Source organism: Helianthus annuus, chromosome 16 (assembly GCF_002127325.2).
Source record: "Helianthus annuus cultivar XRQ/B chromosome 16, HanXRQr2.0-SUNRISE, whole genome shotgun sequence".
NCBI classification, from domain to species: domain Eukaryota; kingdom Viridiplantae; phylum Streptophyta; class Magnoliopsida; order Asterales; family Asteraceae; genus Helianthus; species Helianthus annuus.
In genome coordinates, this window is record NC_035448.2 from 19,387,089 (window position 1) to 19,413,300 (window position 26,212).

Below are 26,212 nucleotides of genomic sequence, written 5' to 3' on the forward strand. Positions count from 1 at the left end.
TCTTTCATGGAAGTCTTTTAAAACTTCTTGGATTTCAGGATCCTCAATGCATCTTAAGTATGGTCCTGCAAGAGATCGTTTATACAACATATTATTTAATATTGTGAATTGGGATACCTTAATTTTGAAAGCCCTAGGGTTTTCTCCTGTAGGAATCTCTCCATGTTTTATGTATCTCATGATTGGGAGAATCCATGATCCTGAATGAGATTGAGTATCATCACTAGGGGTGATTGCAGAATCCTCTCCTATCTCCATAGCCACATGATCCTCGATGGCAGGGGTGAGGATGTGGATAATGGGGATACTTATATCCTCCGGGATCTTCAAAGATGATCCTAGATTAGCCAGTGCATCAGCTTCTGTGTTTTCCTCCCTTGGTACCTGTGTCAAACTAAAGGAAACAAAAGAGAGTGCCAATTCTTTGACTATCTCCAAATATTTGGTTAGCTTTTCACCTTTAACAGCATAGGATCAATTAAAGTGATTAGTGATTAATAATGAATCTACGTGTACCTCAAGATACCTGATCCTCATATGCTTAGCGATTTGCAAACCAGCTATCAAGGCTTCATACTCAGCCTCATTATTAGTAGTTTGGAATTCACAAGCTATAGAGTGGGGTATTATGTCCCCCTGTGGCGATTTTAGTATTATTCCAAGCCCTGTTCCTTTGACATTGGAGGATCCATCTGTATAGAGTATCCAAGGATCCTTAGTTTCCTCTAGCTGTTGGACTTCTAATTCGGCTTCCTTTTGCAAGTCACTACTGAAATCTGCCACAAAGTCAGCTAAGGCTTGGGATTTAATGGCTGTCCTAGGCTCATATCTTATATCATAAGCACTAAGCTTCACTGCCCACTTAGCCATCCTTCCTGACATCTCAGGTTTCCTGAGAAGATTCTTAATTGGAAAATTAGTTTTAACAATAATGGCATGAGTTTCAAAATAATGTCTCAATTTAGTGGATGCCATGATTAAAGCAAGAATAAGTTTTTCCAAATGAGAATACCTGGACTCGGCATCAAGCAAACTCTTACTTACATAGTAAACAGGATGTTGTGTACCTTCGTGATCCTTAACAAGGACGGCACTTACTGCTTTTGAGGATACTGCAAGATATAAGGATAACACATCTCCTTTTTCTGGTTTCATCAAGGCAGGAGCCGAGGACAGGTAATCCTTGAGAGCTTTGAGAGCATTTTCATGCTTTTCAGTCCAATCAAACTTTTTGTTCTTCCTCAAGATATCATAGAACTCTTTACATTTCTCTGAGGATTTGTATATGAATCTGTTTAAAGCTGCAATCCTGCCTGTCAACCTCTGAACATCCTTAGCGTTGGCAGGGGACTTGATGTTCACTATAGCTTTGATTTGTTCTGGACTGGCTTCAATGCCCCTCTTTGTCACCATATACCCTAAGAATTTACCTGCTTTAACACCAAAGTGACACTTTGAAGGATTAAGTTTCATGTTATATTTGTCAAGGATATTGAATGCTTCCTCCAAGTCTCTCAGGTGATCCTCAGCCTTTTTAGACTTAACCACCATGTCGTCTATATAAACTTCCATAGTGTGTCCAATCTGATCCTTGAACATCATATTTACCAGCCTTTGATAAGTTGCACCTACATTTCTTAGTCCAAATGGCATAGCAATATAACAGTATATATCAGTTGGAGTCATAAAGGCTGTATCCTCTTGATCTGATGGTTCCATCTGAATTTGCTGAAATCCAGATGAAGCATCCATAAAAGTTAACAGTTCATGACCCGCAGTTGCATCCACCATGGAGTCAATGTGGGGTAATGGGAAAGGATCCTTGGGACATGCCTTATTTAAATCGGTAAAATCGACACATACCCTCCACTTTCCGTTTTTCTTTTGAACTACAACCACATTGGCCAACCATCTTGGATACTTGACCTCCCTAATCATACCTGCTCGGAGTAACTTTTCTACCTCTTCTTGGATAATGGCATTTCTTTCTGGTGCAAACTTCCTCCTCTTTTGATGTATTGGTTTGAACGACCTGGCAATGCCAAGTTTGTGAGTGATTACATCTTTAGATATACCTGTCATGTCTTCGTGTTTCCATGCAAAGGTAGTTTTTCTCCTTTTGAGGAAGGATATTAGGCCTTCTTTCATTTCACCAAGGATCCCTGATCCTATGTAGATTTTAGACTCAGGATCATGAGGATCCATAAGGATTTCTACTACATCCTGCTCTCTTGCCTCCAAGACATCTCTCGGAGGTTGTTGTGATTGCTATTGCTCCCTTGACTTTGAGGTTGGTTTCATTGATGAGGTGTAGCAGTTCTTAGCCTCCTGCTGATCACTATCAATTTTCACTATCCCACATGGGCTAGGAAGCTTCACACATTGATGATAAGTGGATGGGACCGCCTTCATGTCGTGTATCCAAGGCCTGCCAAGGATAACGTTACAACAAGATAAACAATCAATAACACAAAATTTTTGGTAAGAATGTAGCCCTTCAATATAGATTGGGAGTTTAATGTCCCCTAGAGTATTCTTAGTCTCGCCACTGAATCCCACAAGCACTGAGGATCTTGGTATGATATCGGATTCAGGAATATTCATTTTCTTAAGAACATCAAGCTGGATGATATTCACAGAGCTCCCTCCGTCTATAAGGATCCTGCGAACAAAATGGTTAGAAATAAAAAGGGTAATAACCAAACCATCGTGATGAGGATCCTGAATGTCGACACGATCGTCCTCATCAAAAGTTATGATTTTTCCTTTAGTGACACTGGATGTTCGAATGGGTCTATCTCCATTATCCATCTTGGTTTCCTTTGCATGTCTTTTAGCTGCAGAAAAGGATGTTCCACAAATGTCTGATCCTCCAGATATGAAGTTTATAACTTGTGCGTCTGCTGGAGGGGCTGGAGCTTTCTCTGGGATCCTTTCAGGATCCTGAGTTCTTGATTTCTTTCTCCCCAATAATTCTTTCAAATGCCCCTTGCTCAACAAGTATCCAATTTCTTTTCTCAATGCGATGCATTCTTCTGTGAGATGCCCAAAATCTTCATGGTATGCACACCATTTTGATTTATCTTTAGTTGCAGCTGGTTTGTCATTTTTTCTCGGCCACCTGGCTTTATCACCTAGATTCTGCATCGCAAGGATTAGTTCATTGTTATCAACAGAAAAACAATATTCAGAAATTGGAGGATAATCCTCATCATCCTCTTCCTGTTCTACAGCATGCACATTCTGGTTATCAGATTTGTTGTAGGATCTGAACTTGTTGTTCCTGAATGAGGATCCTTGCTTCTCTTGCTTTGAGGATCCTTCTAATCTTTCCTGGATCCTTTTGTCATCCTCTAGCCGGATGAACCTAAGGGCCCGAGTTCTTACCTCATCTAGATTCCTGCAAGGTGTCATAACAAGATCATCATAGAATAATGAATCCCTAAGCAATCCCATTTTAAAGGCTTCAACAGCCGTTGCTATATCTAGGTTAGGGATATCCAAGGATTCTTTACTAAACTTAGTGATATAATCTCTCAATGATTCATTATGGCCTTGGGGTATTCTATATAAATCACTAGTTAAACGCTCAAATTTTCTACTACAAGAAAACTGGTTATTGAATAGGTTAACTAGATTAGCAAACGAGGTAATAGAATAAGGGGGAAGACTTAGCAGCCATTTGAGAGCCGATCCAGTAAGAGTGGATCCAAATCCCTTGCACAGACATGCTTCCTTTAACCTTTCTGGGATGGGATTGATCTCCATCCTTTCCCTGTATTGTGCTATGTGTTCTTCAGGATCCGTTGAGCCATCATATAACTTCATTGTCGGTACATGGAACCTTTTGGATATCTCAGCATCACAGATGGGTGGTGCAAAACGAGATATCTTATGGCTCCCATCTGCAATCTCCGGGATAGGCTTGACTACTCCTGGAACACTTGATATCATATCCTTCAGCTTTTGCAATTCCCTAGCCATAGCATGATTGATACCTGTATCCTGCATAAAGCCATGGTTAGTGGAATAAGAATTATTGAAAGTGTTACCTCCCATTGGGTTCAAATTTGGAACCCCGGATGTGAATCCATATTGCTGGGATTCTGGAACGATCGAAGGACCGGTTGAAGCAATGGTCTGCATTGGAATGAAATCTCCTTGATGGATATCTGAGTTCCCTGATTGCAAACTCCTTAAGGATCCTGGAATCTGGAAGGATCCATGAAGCTGAGAGGATCCTTGAATCTGAGAGGATCCTTGAACCTGAGAGGATCCTTGAACCTGAGAGGATCCTTGAACCTGCGAGGATCCTTGAACCTGAGAGGATCCTTGAACCTGAGAGGATCCTTGAACCTGCGAGGATCCTTGAACCTGAGAGGATCCTTGAACCTGCGAGGATCCTTGAAACGGCCAGAATCCTTGAATCTGCTGCGCCCCCAAGTAGCCTCCTGAGCTAGCGAAGGATCTTACATGCTGAGGGAGAGATCCTGCTGGTTGAAAGTATGATCCTGAGGCCTGAGTCATTGCTGATGATCCGTAGTGCACTCCTTTTGGTCCTCCCACATATTGAACATCTGAAACCACTGAAGGCTGAGAAGTCATGACCGGAGTATCGAAATTCAAAGATCTGGGCATCAATGGGGAATGATCCTCTGCCGATCTCTTCTGTTTCTTGATGTCTCCAATTTCTCTAAGAATCCTTTCATTGGTCTTGTCCTGCTGCTGTATGTGCTCCTTCATCTGCAAAATTAAAGTAAGTAAATCACTAGTAGTAGGAGTATAAGAAGCAGAAGAAGTTGGAGGTTTTGAGAAAATGGGAGTCGGTTTCTTCTCGGCATTTTTCTGAGATCCGGAAGGTGGTGGAGGCAAAGGTGGAATGCCCTGGGATGAATTGACTGCAGACATTGCACTGGAAGTGTTCTTTGATGATGAAGCCATCTGCTTGGATGCGATGAACCAAAATGATCACAAAAACAAGAATTTCTTAGGAATGAAGCACCAATTGGCCCACGGTGGGCGCCAAACTGTTTTGGTCAAAAATCAAGCAATGACAATGCAACCAAACTCTCTGTTACGGGGAATGATGCTTGAGTTATTGAACGATATGAAGGATCACTTTGAAATGCAATGAACAAATAACACCAAGATTTATACGACGAAAAAGCCCCTGATCAAGGAATGATCTCCGGCATAAAAAACCTCGGGTGATGGAAACTACCGATCACCAACTTAAATTAATCAATGAATGTATTACAATTTCGGATGATAGCGAGCTAAGTACAAGGATCACTATAGTGTATTGTGTAAAAAAGTGTATAATCGCTAAGTGAATTAACGAAAACAGGTGAGAGCAGTTGTACGAGTGTGTGTGTAGCCAAAAATAGCCAAGTGTTCTAAATTTAGCTCGCTATCCCCTTAAAAATGGAAAACATCTAAGCTAACAAACTATCCGCCTTTCATGCAAGTCCCCCACGAACTCCATAACGTCCATATTGGTCAAGCACGTGCGGAAGAAATAACGAATATGCCCCAGGAATCTCGCCAAGACCAAATCCAAGCTCATGCTCCTGTAAAACAATAACATATTCAAAGTAGACAATCGTTAGAATAAGGATCCTTACCATGATCCATGATCCTGATCCTGCAACCCTCCTAAGGATCACTATCTGAAGCAGAAACAAGGATCACCAGATCCAATCAGTAAATGAGGATCACTGATCATAGGTGAATCCACCCCTAACACCACCCATAACAGTGGTGATAAAGCAGACGAAAGAGAGGAAGGGGGTTGTGGGGATGGGTGGGTGGTTTGTAATTGCGTGGGTGGAAGAATAACAAACACGTAGGATAACTTAAATTAGTTATAAAGGATCCATTTCCACGTCATCATGCCACATTGGATTATAATGACACATGATTCTAAGGATGTGTTTGTTTTTATTGAAAAGATCTTCCTGGCCTATTTTGTCTGCGCCGCGTAGACGATGTGTACTGCAGAGCGTTTCTATTTTAGAAGACATTTCATTTAAAAAACATACGATGTCCTCTTATTCCAGCAGAGATGTGGACTTCCCACTTCTAACCACTTCAAACCCTAAAATTCTCTACCCTTCAACCCGTCGCCTCTCACCCCTCCTCTCCTCCAACAGCCTACTCCTCCTCTCACCGCCGGCAAACTCCACCCCTTCCATTCTCTCACAGCTACCACCACCACTCCTCACCTCCACCCCACAGCCGCCACCTCCAATCACAGCAGCGATCCTCCCCCTCACATCTACCCACAGCCGCCACCTCCACCCCACCTAAGGTAAAAAAAAATCATATTTATGTTTGTTATAATTACTTATTTTTTCATATTTATGTTTGGGGAATTTTTATTGCTTGAGATTTATGTTTAGGTAATGTTAATTGTTTCAGTTTTATGTTTAGGTTTGTTAGGCCGGTTGATCAGGATCTGTTCGTGTGGAACGTGGATGAATCGATCACGATCAATGTGCGGAATCCATTGATTATGTCTAAGAATCAACAACAACAGATTCAACGTTTAAACTCGTCTAATTTTCTATTAGAATGATTGTGAAAGTACAGTAGCACCGGTAGAATCTCAGACTGACAGAGGTTCCTTACATGTTCAGCCAAAAGTCTTAAAACACTAACACAAGCTAGCTATTTATAGGCAACATCAGGGAGACTTTAAGTGTCACCCGATCGGGTGGTGATCCGATCAGAAGGTCATCCGATCGGATGACATCAGTCAACCGTCGGATACACTTTTACATAATGCGCCGATCCCTGAGTTGTCGTTTACACAAACATACATACAATTACATACATATACACAAAAGACATACACAATACAAAATAAGACTCAATGTTGACGGAAGCTACAGACATTGAACTAACAAGGTTTATTGAGCGATGAGTTGTTTACAGAATACGATCAACCCAATGTGTCGTTACATACTAAGCGAGTGCACGTTGATGCTGATGAAGACGAGGTTGAAGCACATGTACTGCATCGGATTGGGAATATGACTCAGTTACGGGATGAGATTGTTGAGCAATTGTTTTTGTTGTTGTTGTATAACTATTAATTACATTTGAATGTTGAAAAACTCTTTTAAGTTTAAAAAATCAGTTTATTTCAGCAGCCTGCAGAAGTTAAAAAACAAACAATCTTCTTGAAGAGTGCAGAGGTTTGGTCTACCTCTTTTGCTGCAGACATTTTACCATTGAAAAAACAAACAACACCTAAAACAAACAAAGTTAATGCTAGTCGATGGGGTGACAGGACACATAAAGTGTTAAGTTGGGAGTGATGGGAGCCAAAGTGAAAGTTGGGAGTGGCAGCGGCCAAAAGCGAATTGTTTGGGGTGATAAAATCCAATAACCCTTTTTAATTTGATGAAATAACCAAAGATCATGCAGTTTGGACAGTATCACCCATAGCTTTCTATTCCACGTAAATATAACCAAAGATCCAGCAAGAGTCGGACGATAAAGATTCGATTTTTTTATCGGCTATCTAGTCCAAGGCTTCACTTTGGGGGACATTTTAATTTTGTTGTCACAAAAGGGTTATATCCAATCCATTTGGTAAGAAAATTGAAGATCACAGATGTGTCGTGGAAGCATTAGAAGAATGCCAGTACTATGTTAGTACTCACCAAATCAATTGGCGAGAGGTCCTAATCATCATGCCAAATCATCGTACTCCTTAGCTGAAGACTCAAAGATCAGCAGGTTCGAGATAAGTGAAAGAAGAGTCTCAGAACTTGAATTGTAACCTGTAAGATCACAATAGAGAAAAGAAACATACTGTTAGCCTCGTCACAGGGAGGGGGACCTCTCTGTGACCAAGCTCAGGCGTGAGAAAAAGTATTGGAAGGGAGAAGTCAGTGAGAGAGTAGGAGATTTTAGAAAGAGAAAGTACTGATTACCCGTTTATGGAGACTTAAGTATGGTATTTATACCTTAGTGTATGCTGATGTGGCGGAGGTATTATGGCCAAACCAGTCGTTTTCAGGTGGTTAGTGATGTGGGCCCTCAGTTAGTTAGAAACTCTAAGCCGGACGTCCCTCGTAGGCGGAGCGTGTTATTCGGTCCTTGTTGTGTGACGTTCGGTCCGGTGTGTTATATGTCACCTCATCAAGTCCTCATAGTTCGTAGCGTTTGTTTTGCAATGTTATGAACTAATTATGGAGCTTTATCCGGTTTCATTTAGGCGGGATTTTTTATTTTTAAATTTACTTTCTGGCGGTCATCAAATCTAAATGACCGTCCGTTATTTTATTTTTTTCCCTTTGTTGTGACGTTCTGAGTTCGTCATACTGATGATGTCCCAATCTCTTATTGGTTAGAAGGAGGCGGTGATGGGCTGTCACTTCTTTCACCGTTTATATAAAAGGGGGAAAGTGAAATGTCTTTTTCGCTATTCTTCTTCCTCTTAACTTTTCATCTCATTTTTTTCTAACCTCTTACCTTCGAGCTCCTGCTATCTCTTCAGGTTCGTAGCTTCCTTTTCTTGTTAATATGGCGAACAAGGGTAACTAGTATGCTAGTTTTATTGTTTTGACCCGATCGGGATTGGACTAGGATGTTTGACTACTGTAATTATAGACTCCCTCTTACCCGATTTTTGGTTGACATTCTTATGTTCTATCAAGTGCATTTGTCTCAAATGACTTCCTTTGGCTTAGCCAAGATGAACCATTTTGAATTATCATGTCGTGCCCTCGGCTCGGACCCTGACTTGGATGTGTTTCGAACCTTCTACAAGCTGAACCGGACCGGGGATTGGTACATGATGTAATGCAAATTACATCTCTTTCCATGTATTGTTTGTATAATAATTTGAGTTGTTTTGTGTCATTTTATCATTGGTTTTGTATATTATGGTGTCTTGTGTGCTTCGCATGGTCCCGAGAGTGAAAACGAGCTGAAACATTGAAGAAACGAGCAACTGGGAGGAGGTTTGGGCTCAATGAAGGATTCTTATGGAATGAAAATGGATATTTGATAAGATGAGAAGATAGAGAATTGAATTACGAACCTGTAGGCGAAAACGGTGAAACGAAGAAGTTATGGCCAAAACGGTTTTCTCAGTTCGCAGGGCCTTGGCGCTACGTGAAGCTCTTCCCATAATTGGTCGCGTGACGCGACGTGTGACCTGGTCAGCACGTAAAACTTCGTTATTTAACCCTATTTAAGCCCCATGCTTAACCCTAATCAATCCCAGACAATCCTAGATGAATTGGGAGAAACTTGGACAAAAATTCTGAAGCTTTTGGAGCGTTTTCGAAGGAGAAGAAGCATCGGTTGAAGATTGGAAGTGCTCAGATCGCGTGGCTCGTGATTTAATCTTCCGAGTTTACATGTTCTTCACTTTTGATTCTAAACCATGTTTTTTTTTCTTGATAATACTCTTGTTTTGTGTTGGACTTTCGTTATGATTGGCTAAATTTCTGTTACTGCCTAGACTGTAATCATGGATTTATGAAGCTTTGATTTTAATTATGTTTAATTAATTATTTATGGATTTTTATAAAAGTAGTCGGTTTGGTTTATTGGTTTAATGTGTTTACATGCTTAGAATTATTTAGTTGTCGTTTATTGCTTCGTGTGAATTTTGGTGAGTGTCTATATCACGGAATAGATTCATGCTAGATTATAATTAATTTTGTGATCTTTTTGGTTAATCGGCCGATATACCTTAGAATTAATATTTGATAATTAAGTGAGTCTAAGTGTTCTACTAATTTCAATAGTTGTGAGGTGCAAAATTATTGTTAGGTATTCGTCATTAAATTGCTAGGTAGGATATTTGTGAGGAGTCTGAACTAGTTTCCTTAGTGATAGTTGTCTAACAAGTTAAACTGAAATTCCAAACTTATCCTAGGTTTATAACCCACGAGAGAGTGAATCGTGTTAGGGTATTTTTGTAAACCTAGATAACCTGTGAAGGAGTCTAGTAACCGGTAATCATAACAGCCTATTTAAGTTCCATAAGTGTCTCCTTAAGAAGGGTCGATGGTCTTGTTCGGTGTCTCGGTAGGTTTAGAATATAAAGATCCCGGTTCCATAATAATTAATAAACATAATAAATCATTACTATAAAAATCCAGAAATCCAGTCTGGGCAGTCGTTTCCATCAACTGAGTTAAAATCCAAGTTAATTCGTGCTTAATTGTTAATTAATTTAATTTAATTTGCAATTTTAGGATATTTAGAAACCAATCCCCCCCCCCCAAACATAAAAAAAATTAAGTCGAGTCAGTTAGATAAGTTAGTCGAGTCTAGTAAACGTAGTTAGTAGAGTCTCGTGGGTTCGATACCTAGACTTACTTTAGCTCTACTACACTAATCGGTACACTTGCCGGTTGTGTGGTTTTAGAGAGTCTTAGTTATGAATTTAAAACTTATAGAGTCTAGTTTAGGGTTTGATTTTAGTTAATTTAATTAGACCACTTTTAGCACATCAAGTTTTTGACGCCGTTGCCCGAGCACTCTTGGCGATTGCGTTTATTAGCTTTGATTACACTTATCTGCTAAATCTGTGCTACTTGTTTTTGTATTTTGAGTCGTAGGAGTCTAATTGTCTGTGTCTTTTAGTTTTTTTTTAAATTTATTTTGAGTCTACGAAATATGTGTGAAATTTGTGGAGGGCCCCATGTTACAGTTAAATGCCCACAATATGAGCGGTCCTCTGCATATTATTATACTAACCCCTTTGTGCAGTCGCAGTCATATCATTCACAGGGTTATTCCACATATCAGTATGATGACCCGTATCAATAGCCATATCGAGCAAAAAATAACCTATCTTTTGAAGAGAGGCTTCGTCAGCTAAAAGAGGCGGCAATTGAATTAGCAGAAATAAGGAGAAGAATGAACGCCCCAGAAGCACAGGTAGAACCGGTGACCATAATGGATGTCTCAGTCCCACCTCCGGTTCCGCAGGAAGAACGAGGAGAGAATACGAGTAAGTTCATAATTGATTTTTTGTGTAGTAATGAAGAGATAGATGCGCAACTGGCTGCATATAAGAGATTGAAGGGAAAAGACCCAGGGGAGGAAGAAGAAGAGGAAGAAGAGAAGAAAGTGCAGCCAGAAAAACAACCAACAATTGGTTATACATATGATGTGGAAGGTAACTACCTCAGTTACATTACTCCTAGTGGAAAATTACTCCCAACATTTTCAGAACTGGGGAAGGAGCTGCCGCATAGGGAATACGAAAATAAGTCAGATGAGGAGATCATTCCAGTCACGTAGACGAAAATGGACGACAAAGTCCCACCTCCGGTGCTACAGGTTACTGAAGATAGTTTCTCGAGTGACTCTGATGACGAGATAGATGAAGAAGAATTGGCGGCGTATCAGAGGTCGTTAGTGAAGGAAGAAGTTACTGAAGAAGAAGTGGAATTGGGGGATTCCACTAGTTGGATGTTTAATGAAGATGAGGAGGTTGATGAGTTCGGTGAGGAGTTAAAAGGTTTACCGGTTTACAAAGAAGTAGAAGAATTTGATCCTCTTGGTGATACTGCATACTTGGAGGCACTGCTTGAAGGTAAACCGACGAATATGTTTGAACCTGTTAGCGGAAGCCATCATCGTAATCGACATCATATCTGAGTTCGTGTGTGTTTGATATGAATGTAATGTATACGTACAGAGAAATATGAAAATGGATATTGTATGTTGAAAATATCTTGGTAACCGTAAATAATGAACTACAATACATATATATACATTTGGCTATGTTGTAACTGCCATAATTAACTAACCGTCGGGTTTAACCGACACATCCTATAATATTATTTTACATATTAATATCTAGCTTATACATATCTAATACCCTCCCTTAAGCTAGAGTTGGAGAATATTCAGCATGTTGCGAAGTCGTATAAAATCCTTTGATTGCAATGCTTTAGTAAAATATGAAACGACTGCACTTCTTCCTCCAGTGCAGCCCCAGCGCCACTGCCGCTGGTTCCTTCACCAGCAAATCTGTTCGGCCCCATGTTCTCCAAAAACAAACGTCCGTTCTTCATAGAAATGATACATCTGTCTAGACCGCTCCATTTGTTCCTCTTTTGAATTTCGCCCGCGAGATTTCTTCGCCAGAACTCTTCCACACTTTGCAACATTTGGTTCATATGGTAGTTGATGATGAAGTTTTGTTGTGGAATCAACATAGAAATGAAACCATCATCTGCAGCCACTTCTTCCGGTCGAACCGGTGACGGAGGAGCGAGTCGGAGATCAGAACCGATGTTTTGTGTCGGATTACGTTGTTGTTGGAGCATGTGAATCGATGAAAACTGGTTAAATCGGCTCATAAACGGGACCCCATTCGTGCGATTCAGAATGTCCATACGCATACGCTTGTTTGCAGCGGCAGAGGTTTTGCATTCATCGATGATCTTGTTCTTCTTCCTTGGCGCCAAAAATTCTTCTTCTGTCACTAAAGCCTTCTCTTCTTTGTCGCTAAAGTTCGTCACTAAATCTTTCTTTCTTCTCTGTATCATCTTTTCGGATTTATTTGCAGAAGTGATTTTTGTATAAACTTCTTTGAAAAACAGAGCATCATGCCATTCGTCGTACACATCCTTTATCATGATTCTTTGCGTCCGATTGTTTTCTTGTTCTTCATAATCATCTTCATAATCATCGTTGTAATTCCTAATTTTTCTTTTGTAATGTCTTCGGTTATCTGTCGATTTCTCGATCGTTGCCTTATCCTTGTCATATTTTCTATTGTAACAACAGTCCTCCTCTTGTTGTATCTTATCCTTTTTATTCAGAACATCTTCACCGGCCATCTCATCTCTTTCAGGATCGTCTTCTTCTTTATCCTGTTTCTCGAATTCAATTTCTTGTAACATTGAATTATCTTCTTTCCGTGTTATTACTTCGCCTGCATCTCCGTTATCTTCGTGACGTCCCGATTCGTATTCCAGTAATGCAATTTCGTATTGCAATTCCATTATTGCAATCTCTTGTTTCAGGATTGCAATCGCGCGTAATCGGGGACTTATATAATCGGGATCGTTGTTTATTTCTCGCCCGTTTCCTTGTCCGTTGTTCATCTTTATCATCCGTCTCTTCCCGGGATCGTGTAATTCTGATCGTAATTCTCTGTTTTCTAACCATGGGCTCTGATACCACGTGTTAGCGGAAGCCATCATCGTAATCGACATCATATCCGAGTTCGTGTGTGTTTGATATGAATGTAATGTATACGTACAGAGAAATATGAAAATGGATATTGTATGTTGAAAATATCTTGGTAACCGTAAATAATGAACTACAATACATATATATACATTTGGCTATGTTGTAACTGCCATAATTAACTAACCGTCGGGTTTAACCGACACATCCTATAATATTATTTTACATATTAATATCTAGCTTATACATATCTAATAGAACCTACCCAAGACGAAGAAGATCAGTGTGGGGATCATTCAGAAGACGTGGTGGAAGAGGAAGAACACCACAGTTGGCCCTTGATAAACAAATGCAACAAAAAAAAATCAAAACCGAGGGAGAAGGCAAGAACAAAGAAGGATCGGAATTGGTTGCGGATCGAGGGTTGGCACAAGAAGAAGAAGAAGGAGGAGCCTTTGAACTTCAAACACGACATGTCGTCTCGCTACATGACATGCATCCAGTTACTTCAAGGTAAGTTCAAATTTTTGTGGTCTGACCCGTTTAAATTTTTTTAAATATTTTGTAATTCCACCTATAAATTTTAAATGTTTACGAGGACTGGGTAAAATTAAATGGGTTAGATATGGTCCAGGTCAAAGAGAAACCTCTTGATTAAATTCAAGTGTGGGGAGGTTTCGTGGAGTTTATATAGAGTCGTAGTTTTAGTTTTTATATATTCGTTAGTGTTTCGAGTAGGCTTCTTTTAGAGTCGATATTGCTCGGGTTTTGCTTTGTTTTTGTTTGTGCAGGTTTGAATCGTACCACCTGTACATGATCTCCATTCAGGTGATTTCAAAGTTGTCCCTCATTTGCCAGGATAATACTGAGCATGTCAGTTTATCAAAGCCGATCGTGAATGAAATGCTATACCATCGAGCTGGATTTGACGAGAGTTCTGGTGCTTAGGCGTTCATTATCCAGCTAAGTCATTTCCATTTTTGCCCTTAGTTTTTTATTTCTTATTTATTTTTAGTTTTTTGAGTCGTTTTCCATCCTACATTGAGGGCAATGTAGAGTTTAACTGTAAGGATGGGACATAGAGTCGTAGTGTTAGGGTGAGTCGTTTGAGTCATAAAATTTGAAAAATTAAAAATATATATATAGAAAAATCGAAAATCCAAAAAAAATGAAAAATTAGAAAATGGTCTTGTTTTAGAGTTTGCAATTAAATACGGAACATGATAGAAAAGTTGGGTATGTTTGGTTCTCAAATCTTCCTATACTAATAAACAAAAATCTTTTTTGGACACGTGTCACTCTCTCGTGCTTTCTCACCCTATTTTTCAATTTATCTCTCATATTAAATAATAATGATAATTTTAAAAAAATACTAGATAAAAATAAATATTTAGATAAAGATAAACGTTTGTTTTTATTATGATCATATTAAATAATAATAAGAATAATAATAATAAATTTAAACAAAAAGTTAGATAAGAAAATACACGTTTATTTTTATTATGATAATAGTAAATAATAATAATAATAATAATAATAATAATAATAATAATAATTTTAAACAAAAAAATTAATTAAGAATAAATGTTTGATTTTCTATAAATAATTATAAAAAAAATTAGATAAGCTTTGTTTTTATTATGAGAAGATATATATACTTTGGAGTTTGTTTATTAGTATAGGAAGATTATATAAAATTAAATTTATACAAAATAAAAAAACAAAGTAAAATTTTTATAATAATTAAATAGTAGATATATCTTTTTAATACATTTATACAACCCGTGTAATACACGGGGTTCTAACCTAGTAATAATAATATGAGTAAATAAGTTGAGCATGTGTCTGATTTGGGATATGTGGGTAGGCTCTTTCGGTTTTTAGGTTCCTTTAAGCTAAAATACTTAATATGTTAGGATACCGGTGGGTACTCATCTAGGAGAAATAGAGAAGCCGAAACCGCCAATTAGTATAAGGAATACCGTTATAAGCTAAAAGTCTTAGAATTTTTTGTCAAAGAAAAAAAATTGTGCACCATTGAATAAATGAGCTAGATTAAATAGAGACGAGTCCTATGCAATCTTTATTGGGGATGGTGACTCTGATTTAGATTTCCTCTAGGTTGAGTTAGAAAAAATGAAAAAAAATGCTAAAGCTCACATTATCGCTCTCGGGGATGGTGACTCTGGTTGAGACAGCCTCTGGGTTAGGTATACAAAAGAAGTCTAGTGCTCATGAAAGAAAAAAAAAAGTTTGATTTTAAATTCTTTGGGTTTTGGTATATAACAGTTAGGAAATAGCCAATTAGTTGTTCCTTTTATTTCATAAGCTTGAGGTGGGATTAGGTGAAACCATGACTCTCTAGTGTGAGACCCTAGGTTGACTAACCAAACTTGAACACAATTAAACAAGATAAGGGCCTAGGAACGGTGTTGAGTTTAAGTGGATCTTATACCTGCAATCGTGAGTTCACATGTTTTTTTATTTTTAATAAAATAATCTGAAATTTTGAGATTGAATATTATCTTGACTATGATTCCGTAGCATATATCTTTTTCAGGGACGAAAAAGACTAAGTGTGGGGATATTTACTTTTGAGGTTAGGAACAAGAATGCCCCATGTTTCTCTTGGATTACGTCGAGCATGAAAGATTGGAAGGATCGTTTCTTTTTGGTGGATGATCGCTGTGTTCCGGCTGAGATGACTTGGAGATTGAAGAGATTGACCCTTCCTGGATCCCTTCCGGAGGGCTTTGAGTATAACAAGGTTTTGTATCCTTCATTGATTAAAGAAGCCGGCCGGATTCAGAAGCTTCCGGAACACATCCTTGTTATGGGGAGGATAAGCACGATTTGGCCCGAACCTAAGTACTATCCGACTAGGGGTGAGCAATTTTAGGTCCCGACCGAAAATAACCGAGAACCGAACCGAAAACATACCCAACCCAACCCGAACCCAAGTACCTAGGTTTTTAGATCGGTTTCAATTTTCATATAAAATCAGGTCGGGTCGAGTCGGTTCTCGGTTCTTTTCATGGTGAAACCCGACTTTGACCTATGGACCGGAACCGACCCTATATTTAAGGTAGTGAATCGGTTCTGTATTTTATGTTTGATCGGTTCTCGTGTCGGGTCGGGTAATGGTCGGGTAGGGTCGGGTTTTTCCTTTTGCTCGCCCCTATATCCGACGATCCGTTGGAACGGAGCGGGTTCGTAATAGGATGTCTATCTTTGTTGTAGCCTATATCCCCCCCCCCCCCCCCTCCTTTAAGAAAGGGACACTAAGCGTGGCTTCATTGTTTGTTGATGGTGGGTTTAAAGGATGCTCTTCGATTAGAGTCCTTCGAGGTACCAGAATTTGAGATCCGGGCTACCAAGACCTAGGAGGGGAAACCACATCTCGGCTTGGTGAATGAAAATCTGTACTAGATTCGTGACCCTGTTGCTGCTGAGGGTCAAGGGGGCTTGGGCTCGGTACCACCGGAGCAGACAATTAACGTTTCTCCTATTAGGAGCGCTTCGGTGGTGACTGGTGACAAGGGGAAAAGCTTCGGGGTCAGGTGATGTTCGGGAATCGGAAGAGGGTGGTTCCGCTGGGAAGGTGATATTGTATGGATCCGAACACCTTTCTATCGAAGACGAGGGTCCAGTGAATGAAGCTGAAGTGGTTTTGCGACCAAAGGAGACCCTGAAACACCGCCGCAAGCAGGCGTCTAAGTCAGACTCGAATCCACAGCAGACCAAAAGGTCTAAGTCTGTGTCTGCGTCTCATCAAGCGGTTATAATGGAAGATGATCTGGATCAAACTCCTACTCACATGTAGGTTGTTGCTTCCATGTCAAAGTTATTGCCAAATGATTTGGCAATGGCCTTTTAAAGCTTGAATAAAAGCAACAAAGATGTATAGACACGCATCAGCTACAGGAGGGTTTTGGAGGCTAGCAAACCTCTCGCATGTTCATTTGGCGGCAGGTTTGTAAAGGGTTACATAACTTACTTTTAAGTGAACTTGGTTTCTTATGAACATATATATATATATATATATTGCACTCGTGAGATTTAATACAGTTTGAATAGGGTTGTAGAGATTTTTAAGTAAATTTGGATTCTTTTTTTTTTTTTTTTTTGTCACAAGGGTTGAATAGTCTATGAGGGTGGTTGTCTCTTGGAGTTTCGCTCACACCTTATGTCCAATCTATAAAAAGCTATCGTCAAATGATTTGGTGGTAGAATACAGCACAAGCTTTAAAAAGACATCCCCTAGACGCCAAATCTTGGCGACAGCTTTGACATGGAAGCAACAAACGTCTTGGCTAAGGAGTGCAATGATTTGGAATGATGAATAAGACCTCTCGCCAATTAAGTTGGCAAGAACTAAGTTAGTACTGACATTCTTCTGATGCTTCCATTACACACATGATCTTCAAATTTCTAGCCAAATGGATTGGTGATAATCCGTTTTGTGACAACAAACTTAAAATAGCCACCAAGTGAAGCCTTGGCCTATAGTCCATTTTTTGATGAAAAAATGATAAGATAGATTTGAGATTTCAAGAACTCCTTATTTTGTGCATCTTTTATTCAATAAAATGCCCAGCACATTTTATTTTTGATGTATTTTGTTATTAATAGAGTTTAACTCTTTTTATTATCTTTAACATGCACATTAAAGGGTGTGAGTTGGAGGCAATGGGGACCGGGTGTTTGAACCCAACACATCATGTGTTCTAATCAAGCATACCATTAAGTAACCATAGTGTCACATAATATTCACACCATCACTGATGTGATCAAGAAACAGCAGAGAACCATTGAAAAAATCTGTTGGCGTTATCAAAACTCAAATCTATCCACCAACAAATATTTAGTTTAGGCAAGCAGATTCAAGGTTTTCCACTTGACTAATATCAAGAACGGGTGCACATCACAACAACAATTTACCGTCAGACAACTTTCAGAACAGATACGTCTTTTCTAAACCAAACCACCACCCGTGTGAATGCAACGTTTTTCATTCGCCCTGATCAATGCACCTGCCATGTCAATAACGGATTTAACAACAGAATGTTAATCTACAACATTATACGCTTATAAACCATACCTGATACCATGGATCTATTTTCTGACCAAAAAAGAAAAGAAGCTCATATAAATTCTTTTAACCTGCCGCCACGCGACTGACTACTGCCGTCCATAATAGCTACCCCCGCCTCGTCTGGATTGACCGGAACCTGAACTCCTTTCTTTGTACTGTGAACCTGCATTGCCAGATCCACCATCATTACTGGTATTGTTGTTTGATCCAACTGGCTGGTACTCGTAATGCAGATTCTGCCTCTGCCTTTCCCTGTTTGTATTTGCGTTGTGCTGATTATGCTTGGGTTTATCATCTTGACCGCCAGATCGGTTGTTTTGACCTCCATACTTTCTAAAACCGGTCGAAACATGATGCGGCTGCTCAAACTGGCGGACTTGGGCTTCATCTTCCATGTTTGGTGCGTTAGAAGAATATCTTCGAGATTCCCTTTTGACTTCTGAGTTAGAAGTTTGACCACCGCCAGACCAACCACCTTTATACTGTTGAGGTTTGGGGTGCCAGTGAGAATGATTCTCTTTAGAAGAAGCTGGCCGATCTGTTTGGTCAACCTCCATTTCTGCACTACTAACATCCTTGTGGTTTTTCACCACACTCCTTTGACCTTTGTAAGCCGGTCTTTTTTCTTTACCCGTCACTCCACCTTCATCTTTCACAGCAGTAGTGACAGATGTAACTCCAGTTGTTGGGTATTCGTCAGGCATAAACCAGCCATCAGATGGGTCCCACTCATGCGTAACATTAGTTTCAGTCCGAACAGGGTTTGATAATGATTCTTCATGTTGGCTTGTAGATTTGTGATGACTTTTCTTCACATCCTGTTGGCGCCCAGCTGCATGAGATTTCACCTGCTTCGTTTGCTTATTATCACCACTTTTTGCCTCAACAGTAGGCCCCACAGAACCTGTCACATCTTCTGACATACTTTTCTTCGGTGAAGATGGTGATTTGTTAACGTTTCCCTGCTGGTCCAGCTCTTTGGCCACTGGCTTCGGGACGTATCTTTCCATTTCTGCCCTTTTGCTTTTGAGATTAGTCTGACCATGAGTAACGCTCTTATCTGGCAAAGGCACATCATCCTGCACGCTCTCTTCTTTGTTCTGGGCCCGCACAGGGGCCCACACAGCAACATCACCAACATGAAATCTATTAGCTTGTGGGTTTCTTGGCATCCTTCTTGGGTGCTGCGGTTTATACTGGTTACTTGGTAAAGATGAAACCTGTTCTAGATTAGATTGTTTAGTATCCTTGCTATCAGTCATCGATACGGCGCTGGGATGTTGATTTAAATCCGTTTGAGATTCTGGCTTAGAGAGATTAACTTCTCTTGATGCAGAGGCATCGTCAACCTTATGCTTATTCTTGCTACTCTTGTTAGTTCTCTTTTTCGGCTGAGTTGATTCAGACACGATATTTGAGTTGGTTGGTAGAGTTGGCTCCTGACTTGATACAGCTTCACCTAATACTGGATTCTTTATAACTGTGTCGGCTGTCCCGCTCAGAGTTGACTTGTCAACCAAAGCCTCTACCGTTTGTACACTCGGCTTTTGTTTATGAATAGCCCGCTTCTGCCTGTGAACGCCACCATCATTACCAAGTGACGCAGCTTTGCTTTCGGCATCAGTTGCATTAGCAACGCCTTGTTTCACAAGCAAAGACTGGTCAGCAGGTTCTTGTTGACTGTTCACACTGATCTGGTCAACAGGCTCTTTTATACCATCATCAATAGTTAGTCCAGTAGGTTTTTGGGATCCATCCACATCCACTTGCTCAGGAACACTAGTAGCGTTTTTTTCTGCTGTATGGGCGGTACCGTCTGCTGCTGCAAGTGTACGTCTATTCAACTCTTCCAATTTTGCAAGCGCTTTTGCTTTCTGCTCTCTGATTCTTTCTTCCTCTTCCTTCTGTCGTTCAATTGCACGTTGTTTTGCCAACTCCCTCATCTTAGCTCGCTGGTGAAGAGGCATAAAAATGTATAATAAATGACGATGAGAAACCCATAACAAATTTCATAAATGAAAATTTTACCTGCGCTTGACCATCAGCAAGATCAACCATTTGAGTCGATTCTGTATTCTTAATTTCAGGATTCTCTGGTGTGGATATTTCCAAACCTAGAATTGGAGGTTTCTTTCGCCACCCGTCGGTATCTTGATTACTTGATCTTCCTCTGTTATGATGATGCACTTGCCTGAATAACCAAATTTAGTTAAATAAAAATGTTTATATACGAAGTATGACATCAGCAAGTACAAATCATAGACCTTGATTTGTCATAGTGATGGGAAAGATCTCCAGTGATGGAGATGCTACCGAATGCAATTGTAGGGTTAGTTAACAAGTCATTATTTTGTTCTGCGTCCCCCTGAATATCCAAAGCACGGACTTTCGGATTCAAACCCTCAACATCATGTATCAAATTCAAATCTTTTGGATCTTCGATATTAGATGACTTATTCCCCCAACTCTCATTGGATGCTTTAGACTTGTGTGGGCCCTTTTCTATATTCTGCTCCCAATTGTCTGCTTCCATTTCAACATCCCTTTCATTTTCACGTTTTCTAAGAACTTTGTAGGGCCCACGAGATTCCTCAGGTGGAATAGGATCCTGCTTTTCCGAAACAAACGCATTTCCAACTGACCCACGCCCACCACCTCTAAAGTGGGGATCGTTGAGTTCTGTAGGGTTTTGAGGTGGACACATGTTGTAAACAGGTGGTCCAGGTGGCCCACATGGTCCAGGTGGCATTCCCATAAATGGCATATCACGCTCATTGGGATTGTAGCCCATCGGAGGACCAAAATAACCATCATAAGGAACCGGACCAGGGTAAAACCCAGGCCTAATTGGCATACCGGGACGAATAAAAGCATCAGGCATTTGAGGTCTGTAGAAGTCTCCATTTCTTGGATGATGACCTCGTGGGCCAGGCCCAGGTGGAGGGCCCGATTGTGAATTTGCCAATGGAGGGGGGATCTGAGGGCGATGATAGTAAGGAAAAGGCTCCATTGGAAACCCACCATGAGGAACAGGTGGATATGGTGGACCAGCAGGCGGGGGTCCTCTATACCAAACACCAGGAGGTGTATTCATTGGTGGGCCACGCCAGGCATCATAATGTTGAGGGGGAACATTAGAATTGAAGTATTGCGGTGGGTCCCCCTGCCACTTGTCAGCATTAGGGTGGACTACCCCGTCTTCAAAATTTGGAGAAACGTCTCTTGTCCAAGTATCAATAGTTCCACTTTTGTGACCTGCATTTGAGAATACACAACAATTATCCATTAGCTCACTAGCTGACATGATACACTAACTTACACAGCTAATGGAAAGATTAAAGCGAAAGTGCTAAACACTAACCGGCTTGAGCCGTCTCATTTCTCTCTTTGGCAGGTACACCTCTGCCAGAACTTGAACCTGGACGAACATGATCTGCCACATATGCAAGTCCAGATTCAGTAGATTATGCATGGTAAAAGTTACTTACAATCAACAAATATACATATATAAAAAGCAGAATATGATTAAAACGCACAGTAACTCAGCAATTACTTAAAACTGTACCATATTGAGTACAAATTACCATGTGGTTCACTGCTCTTAGAAGTATTATCTTTTTCTGAACCCAGGGTTGGAAAGTCCCCAGAACTGAGAGAAAAATCATTGACTTTGGAGGATATTGACTGCACAAAAAAAAAAAAAAAAAAAAAAAAAAAAAAAAAAACTGATTACAACAAGTTTTTGGTTCACTGATGTATCTGTTAAAGAGTTTAGACAAAAAAAAACATTTTCTCTGTTACATGATAGATAACATCAAGCTAATAACTTACCAGCTTATCTGCTACAGTACCATTAGGGCCCCACGCTACTGAATTATCATACACAGGCTCAGCAAAACGGGATAAATGTGAGCTACCTGGTCTTGTTTCTGCACTGAGAGGGCGTGAAGATGTTAATGACGATTGATTAGATGCCAGCACCCCAGAAGCTGATGACGGCCTAGAATTTGGGCCCCACGTAGCAGAAGGCTCGTGTCTGTCACTGCCAGCGGTGGATGGCCGACTAAGGCCACCGCCTGATGAAGGACGACCACTAGGATGATGTGGGGAAACAGTACTACTACCATCAGTGTTTGGAGAAGCTGATGATGAACCCCAAGGATTTGATGCTGATGAAGATGATCGACTTCCCCAGCTAAGGCTACCCCTGTTAGTAACATGAGATGAAGGGTAAATTTGGCAAAGATGAAATTAAGAAAACGTAATTTAAAAGAGTCAAAGAATGAATAAGAAAGACTCACTTGGGAACAATTTCCACATTTGGATCCAGACCATGGTTTTCTAACCTTGAAACAGCAGCACATAAGTATTAGATTATAGTTATGTAAACTGTAAGTCGTAAGACAACCTATCATAATTCAGTTGTAACAACTTACTTCTGGCTAGGTAAATTAATAGGTTTAGGAACAGCAACTTTGCCCAATACAGTCATGCCGCCTCTTCTTGAAGAGGCCCACCTAAAACAAAACCAAAAATTGACGGTTATGCTATAACATTAATGGTTCATTGATTTATTCAGGAATAAAGAAAAGGAAAACAGAAAAACTGAAAGTCAATCAGAAACTTTAAAACCAATATTTTTTGTAATAAACCTGTGTTCTTCTGCACAGAATACATTTTTAATTAAAATACGTAGACACAACTGAGGTCAGATGTGATGCATGTCAATGAAACTGTGAAAGAAATATACCTCCGTTCTCCAGCCAACATACTTGATGTCATTGCTCAAATGTAGTTCCAAGGTCATCCAATGACTATCTATAAAGCCTGAAGATTAAATAAAAATATTATTACTTTTCTTACTATAACTAGCTGGAGACGTTAATTTGATTGGCTGCCCTGCAACAGGTGATGTTATGGGGATTACAGCATCAGAAACTTAATAACTGGTCACTGCTCCTAGGTGCAAAGTTCACTAATTAAAGTCCATTGAAGGATGATGATTTAAAAGTGAGCTCCGAATAAGATAAAAAAAACACCGGAAACTCAAAAAGTTAAGTAATCAAAATACCAAATTAAAATAAATGAGCCAACTTTTTTTGTCTTTTTCCTACATTATAGGTCATGTGATTATTGTTTTAGGCAGCCCAAAATTATAATGAAGCAATAAACCGAACACATCAGGATGCAGTATGAGCTCAACCATACTAAATCGGATTAATTTAGAGCATTGTAATTTAACAGTTCTTACTTTATTTTGCTTCATATTGCCCAGCTGGTACCCTGAGCAAGAGCATGAATGCTTAATTCACTATACATCTAGAAGTCCTAAGAGTACGTGAAATCTACGGAAACTAGAAAATGGGTTTTAGCTTCAAGTTATGCTACTCAAAAGTAAGACAAGACTCGAAATTGGCCGTATGACAACCCCTAGCCCAGTAAAATGGTATATAGGTGAATTAATAAAGTGTTTGACTATAGTTATGGTGTCTATAACACTGTACATTATGCTGAAAAAAATTTTAAGACGCTAAAATTGTATAGATTTTGCACTCATCCCTGAAGGCCAGCCGAAAAGTTGTTTATGTAAACAAACAATCTACCATATGTTGAACTACTCTCACACATAGATTGGTTCATAACAAGTGTTTCGACATGCAAACATCGTGCTTGCAATACGTATTGCACACCCTTAAACAAGAAGTAAAGCGACTACTTTTCCAATGAATGCATGGGAACTATGTAAATGAAGTAATGAAAAACAAGATGCAGATTAGAGCCCTAGCCTAGCAAGGTAACTCTTTTCCCAGTTTTTCCTTTAAAACTTAATTCAAATTACGCATCAGGGGCTTCCCCTCGATCAGGATGCTTATAAAGACTAAAACTTTTATACACTGCGGATCAGAAACATTCTAAATTTCAAACCTGTCTGATTATAAAAACAAATTACAACATTTCTCTGATACTTAGAGATCTAACCTACAAATGCTATCAATATAGCTAAACTCAGCCGCAAATAAAATCGACTTGCCGTTGACATGATCCTAGCCATCAACTCAAAGCCGTAAAATTCATCCGCGTGCACTAACTCATAAAGCGTACAGCCACATACATACCCAACACGCCGAACGGATTCAAAAATCACCATTTGCTTAATGCAATCAACTCAAATAATTTATGAACAAAAAAGTCTTTAATTTCAACCTATAACGAGCAAACGTACTATCAAAAGTAAATTTTTAACTTATATGACATCCATTCTATCTTCATCATCCTGTCTTAAAATAAAAAAATAATAAAAAATAAAAAGAGCATCCGCAATCGGCACGTATGCTAGCAATATAGCCTCCGTGTATACGCATATCAATCGATTCACAATTTCACATACGAACAAACATACCTTACGCTAAAATTCAAAAAAACATAATAATACTTTATTATTCTATAAACATTGAGCGTCTACAAACCCTAATTTGAACACTAATTCAACAACATGTGATAAACAGCGATTAAATTTATATAAGAAACACAAAATCGCACATACGTAGGGAGAGAAATTGATGACCGGAGACGAATAATTCGGATCTACAACCAGGAGTCGGATCTGCGATCCTCGAAAGCGATAGCAAGGATGATGAGAATATGGAGAACGACGGTTACGGTAACGGTGACGGTGGCGTTAGGTTTTCCGACGGGTTTGGGGTGGTTGTGTGATTGTGGAGAGAAGTGATGCGAAGGGGAATCGAAGAGGTTAGGGTGAGTGGGTGGGTCGAGTACCGGAAACAGGGTAAGGCTAAAAAAGGATACGGTATGTGATTAAATGAGGGAGTCAGACTTGTAGTCAAAGCTTTGCTTGAGAATGAGAACTATAGCCTCCTTATCCATTGCATTTTACGAAACCTTTCATCATCATAATATTCACTCGATCCAACCTACAGCAAAATTAAGGTAGGGTCTAACAAAGAAAGAATGTAGACAATCTTATCTCTAGAGGTTGCTTCCAGTGAGACTCCCGGCTCGATAGTTTCTTTGTATCAAGCCTTGGACATAAGGCAGATAACACTCAGCAATTGAGACAAATGTCGATTAGTGCATGTACCCCTTTGTCTTCCGGCTATCAACGCCACCACATGATGTGTGATTAATCATCTCCCATTTTAACGTTATTTTCACGAAATTAGTAAAATAACGTTAAAATTGTGCACTTTCACTTTTGCCCCCACCCCCAAGCGCCCACACACGTATACATTATATGTGCATACCGCAAGCGAGACGTTGCATTACGAAATATTTGATTGGTTTAATCATCCTCTTTTGGTGTAACGTGTTCTTTATTAAGATATAAGTGTGATTTGTTTATAACTTTTTTATTTACTAAAGAGTAAATTGTCATTTTCGTTCATAAGATTTGGTCAGTTTTGTGATTTTCGTCCAATTTTTTCTTTAAGTTAACCAAAAAGACGTAAATACCCCTTACTTAACGAAGAAAAATTGATGAAGTTAATGAGTTGGATGAAAATGGCAAGGTTTCAAACTTTTTGGATCTAGATGCGAAAAATAAACCTTTAGACAAAAGTTGTACAACTGACCAAACCTCAAGGACGAAAATGGCATTTTACTCTTTACTAAATGTGAGAGACATACATATCTATCTACTATAATAAAAGAAACCAATTTTTGGACACGTGTTATTCATTGAAGGTATCCTCAAATTTATATTTATCTTATATTAACTAAATAAATAATAAATTAATATTAAATCTTATCATACTTTAATAAAATGTTACTCTGAAATCTAAATTGTTAATTTAGGGGGTGTTTGGGGTTGAGTTTTGAAAATAGATTATGCGTTTTGAATAATCAGAATCAGATAATTAGCTGTAACAAAACGTGCTGCAGAAAGAAATTGTTTGGATTTGATTATATTGTTTGATATCA

The 26,212-nt window shown here is 39.4% G+C and overlaps 1 protein-coding gene and 1 long non-coding RNA gene across 3 annotated transcripts; one reads left to right on the forward strand and one right to left on the reverse strand.

Annotated features, from left to right (window-relative positions):
• The first annotated feature begins 16,424 nt into the window (after nt 1–16,424).
• On the forward strand, nt 16,425–17,792 carry LOC110926277. Its single transcript, XR_002585095.2, has 2 exons — nt 16,425–17,151; nt 17,315–17,792. It is a non-coding gene; the product is annotated as an uncharacterized LOC110926277 (long non-coding RNA).
• A 110-nt stretch (nt 17,793–17,902) lies between these two features.
• Nucleotides 17,903–25,107, reverse strand: LOC110926276 (protein MODIFIER OF SNC1 1). 2 transcript variants are annotated; one of them, XR_002585094.2, is made up of 11 exons: nt 24,819–25,106; nt 23,025–23,101; nt 22,711–22,791; nt 22,576–22,620; nt 22,106–22,481; nt 21,859–21,958; nt 21,636–21,707; nt 20,539–21,529; nt 20,303–20,465; nt 18,281–20,226; nt 17,903–18,212 (listed from the first exon to the last, which is right to left on the reverse strand). XR_002585094.2 is itself a non-coding variant. In XM_022170031.2 (11 exons), exons 2-10 carry the CDS (start codon nt 23,054–23,056, stop codon nt 18,361–18,363), a joined length of 3,726 nt encoding a protein of 1,241 aa, XP_022025723.1. In that variant the 5' UTR covers nt 23,057–23,101; nt 24,819–25,107; the 3' UTR covers nt 17,903–18,212; nt 18,343–18,360. The 2 variants fall into 2 exon arrangements, 1 of the variants encoding a protein (XP_022025723.1); XM_022170031.2 differs by having other exon boundaries at nt 18,343–20,226; nt 24,819–25,107.
• Nucleotides 25,108–26,212: the final 1,105 nt, after the last annotated feature.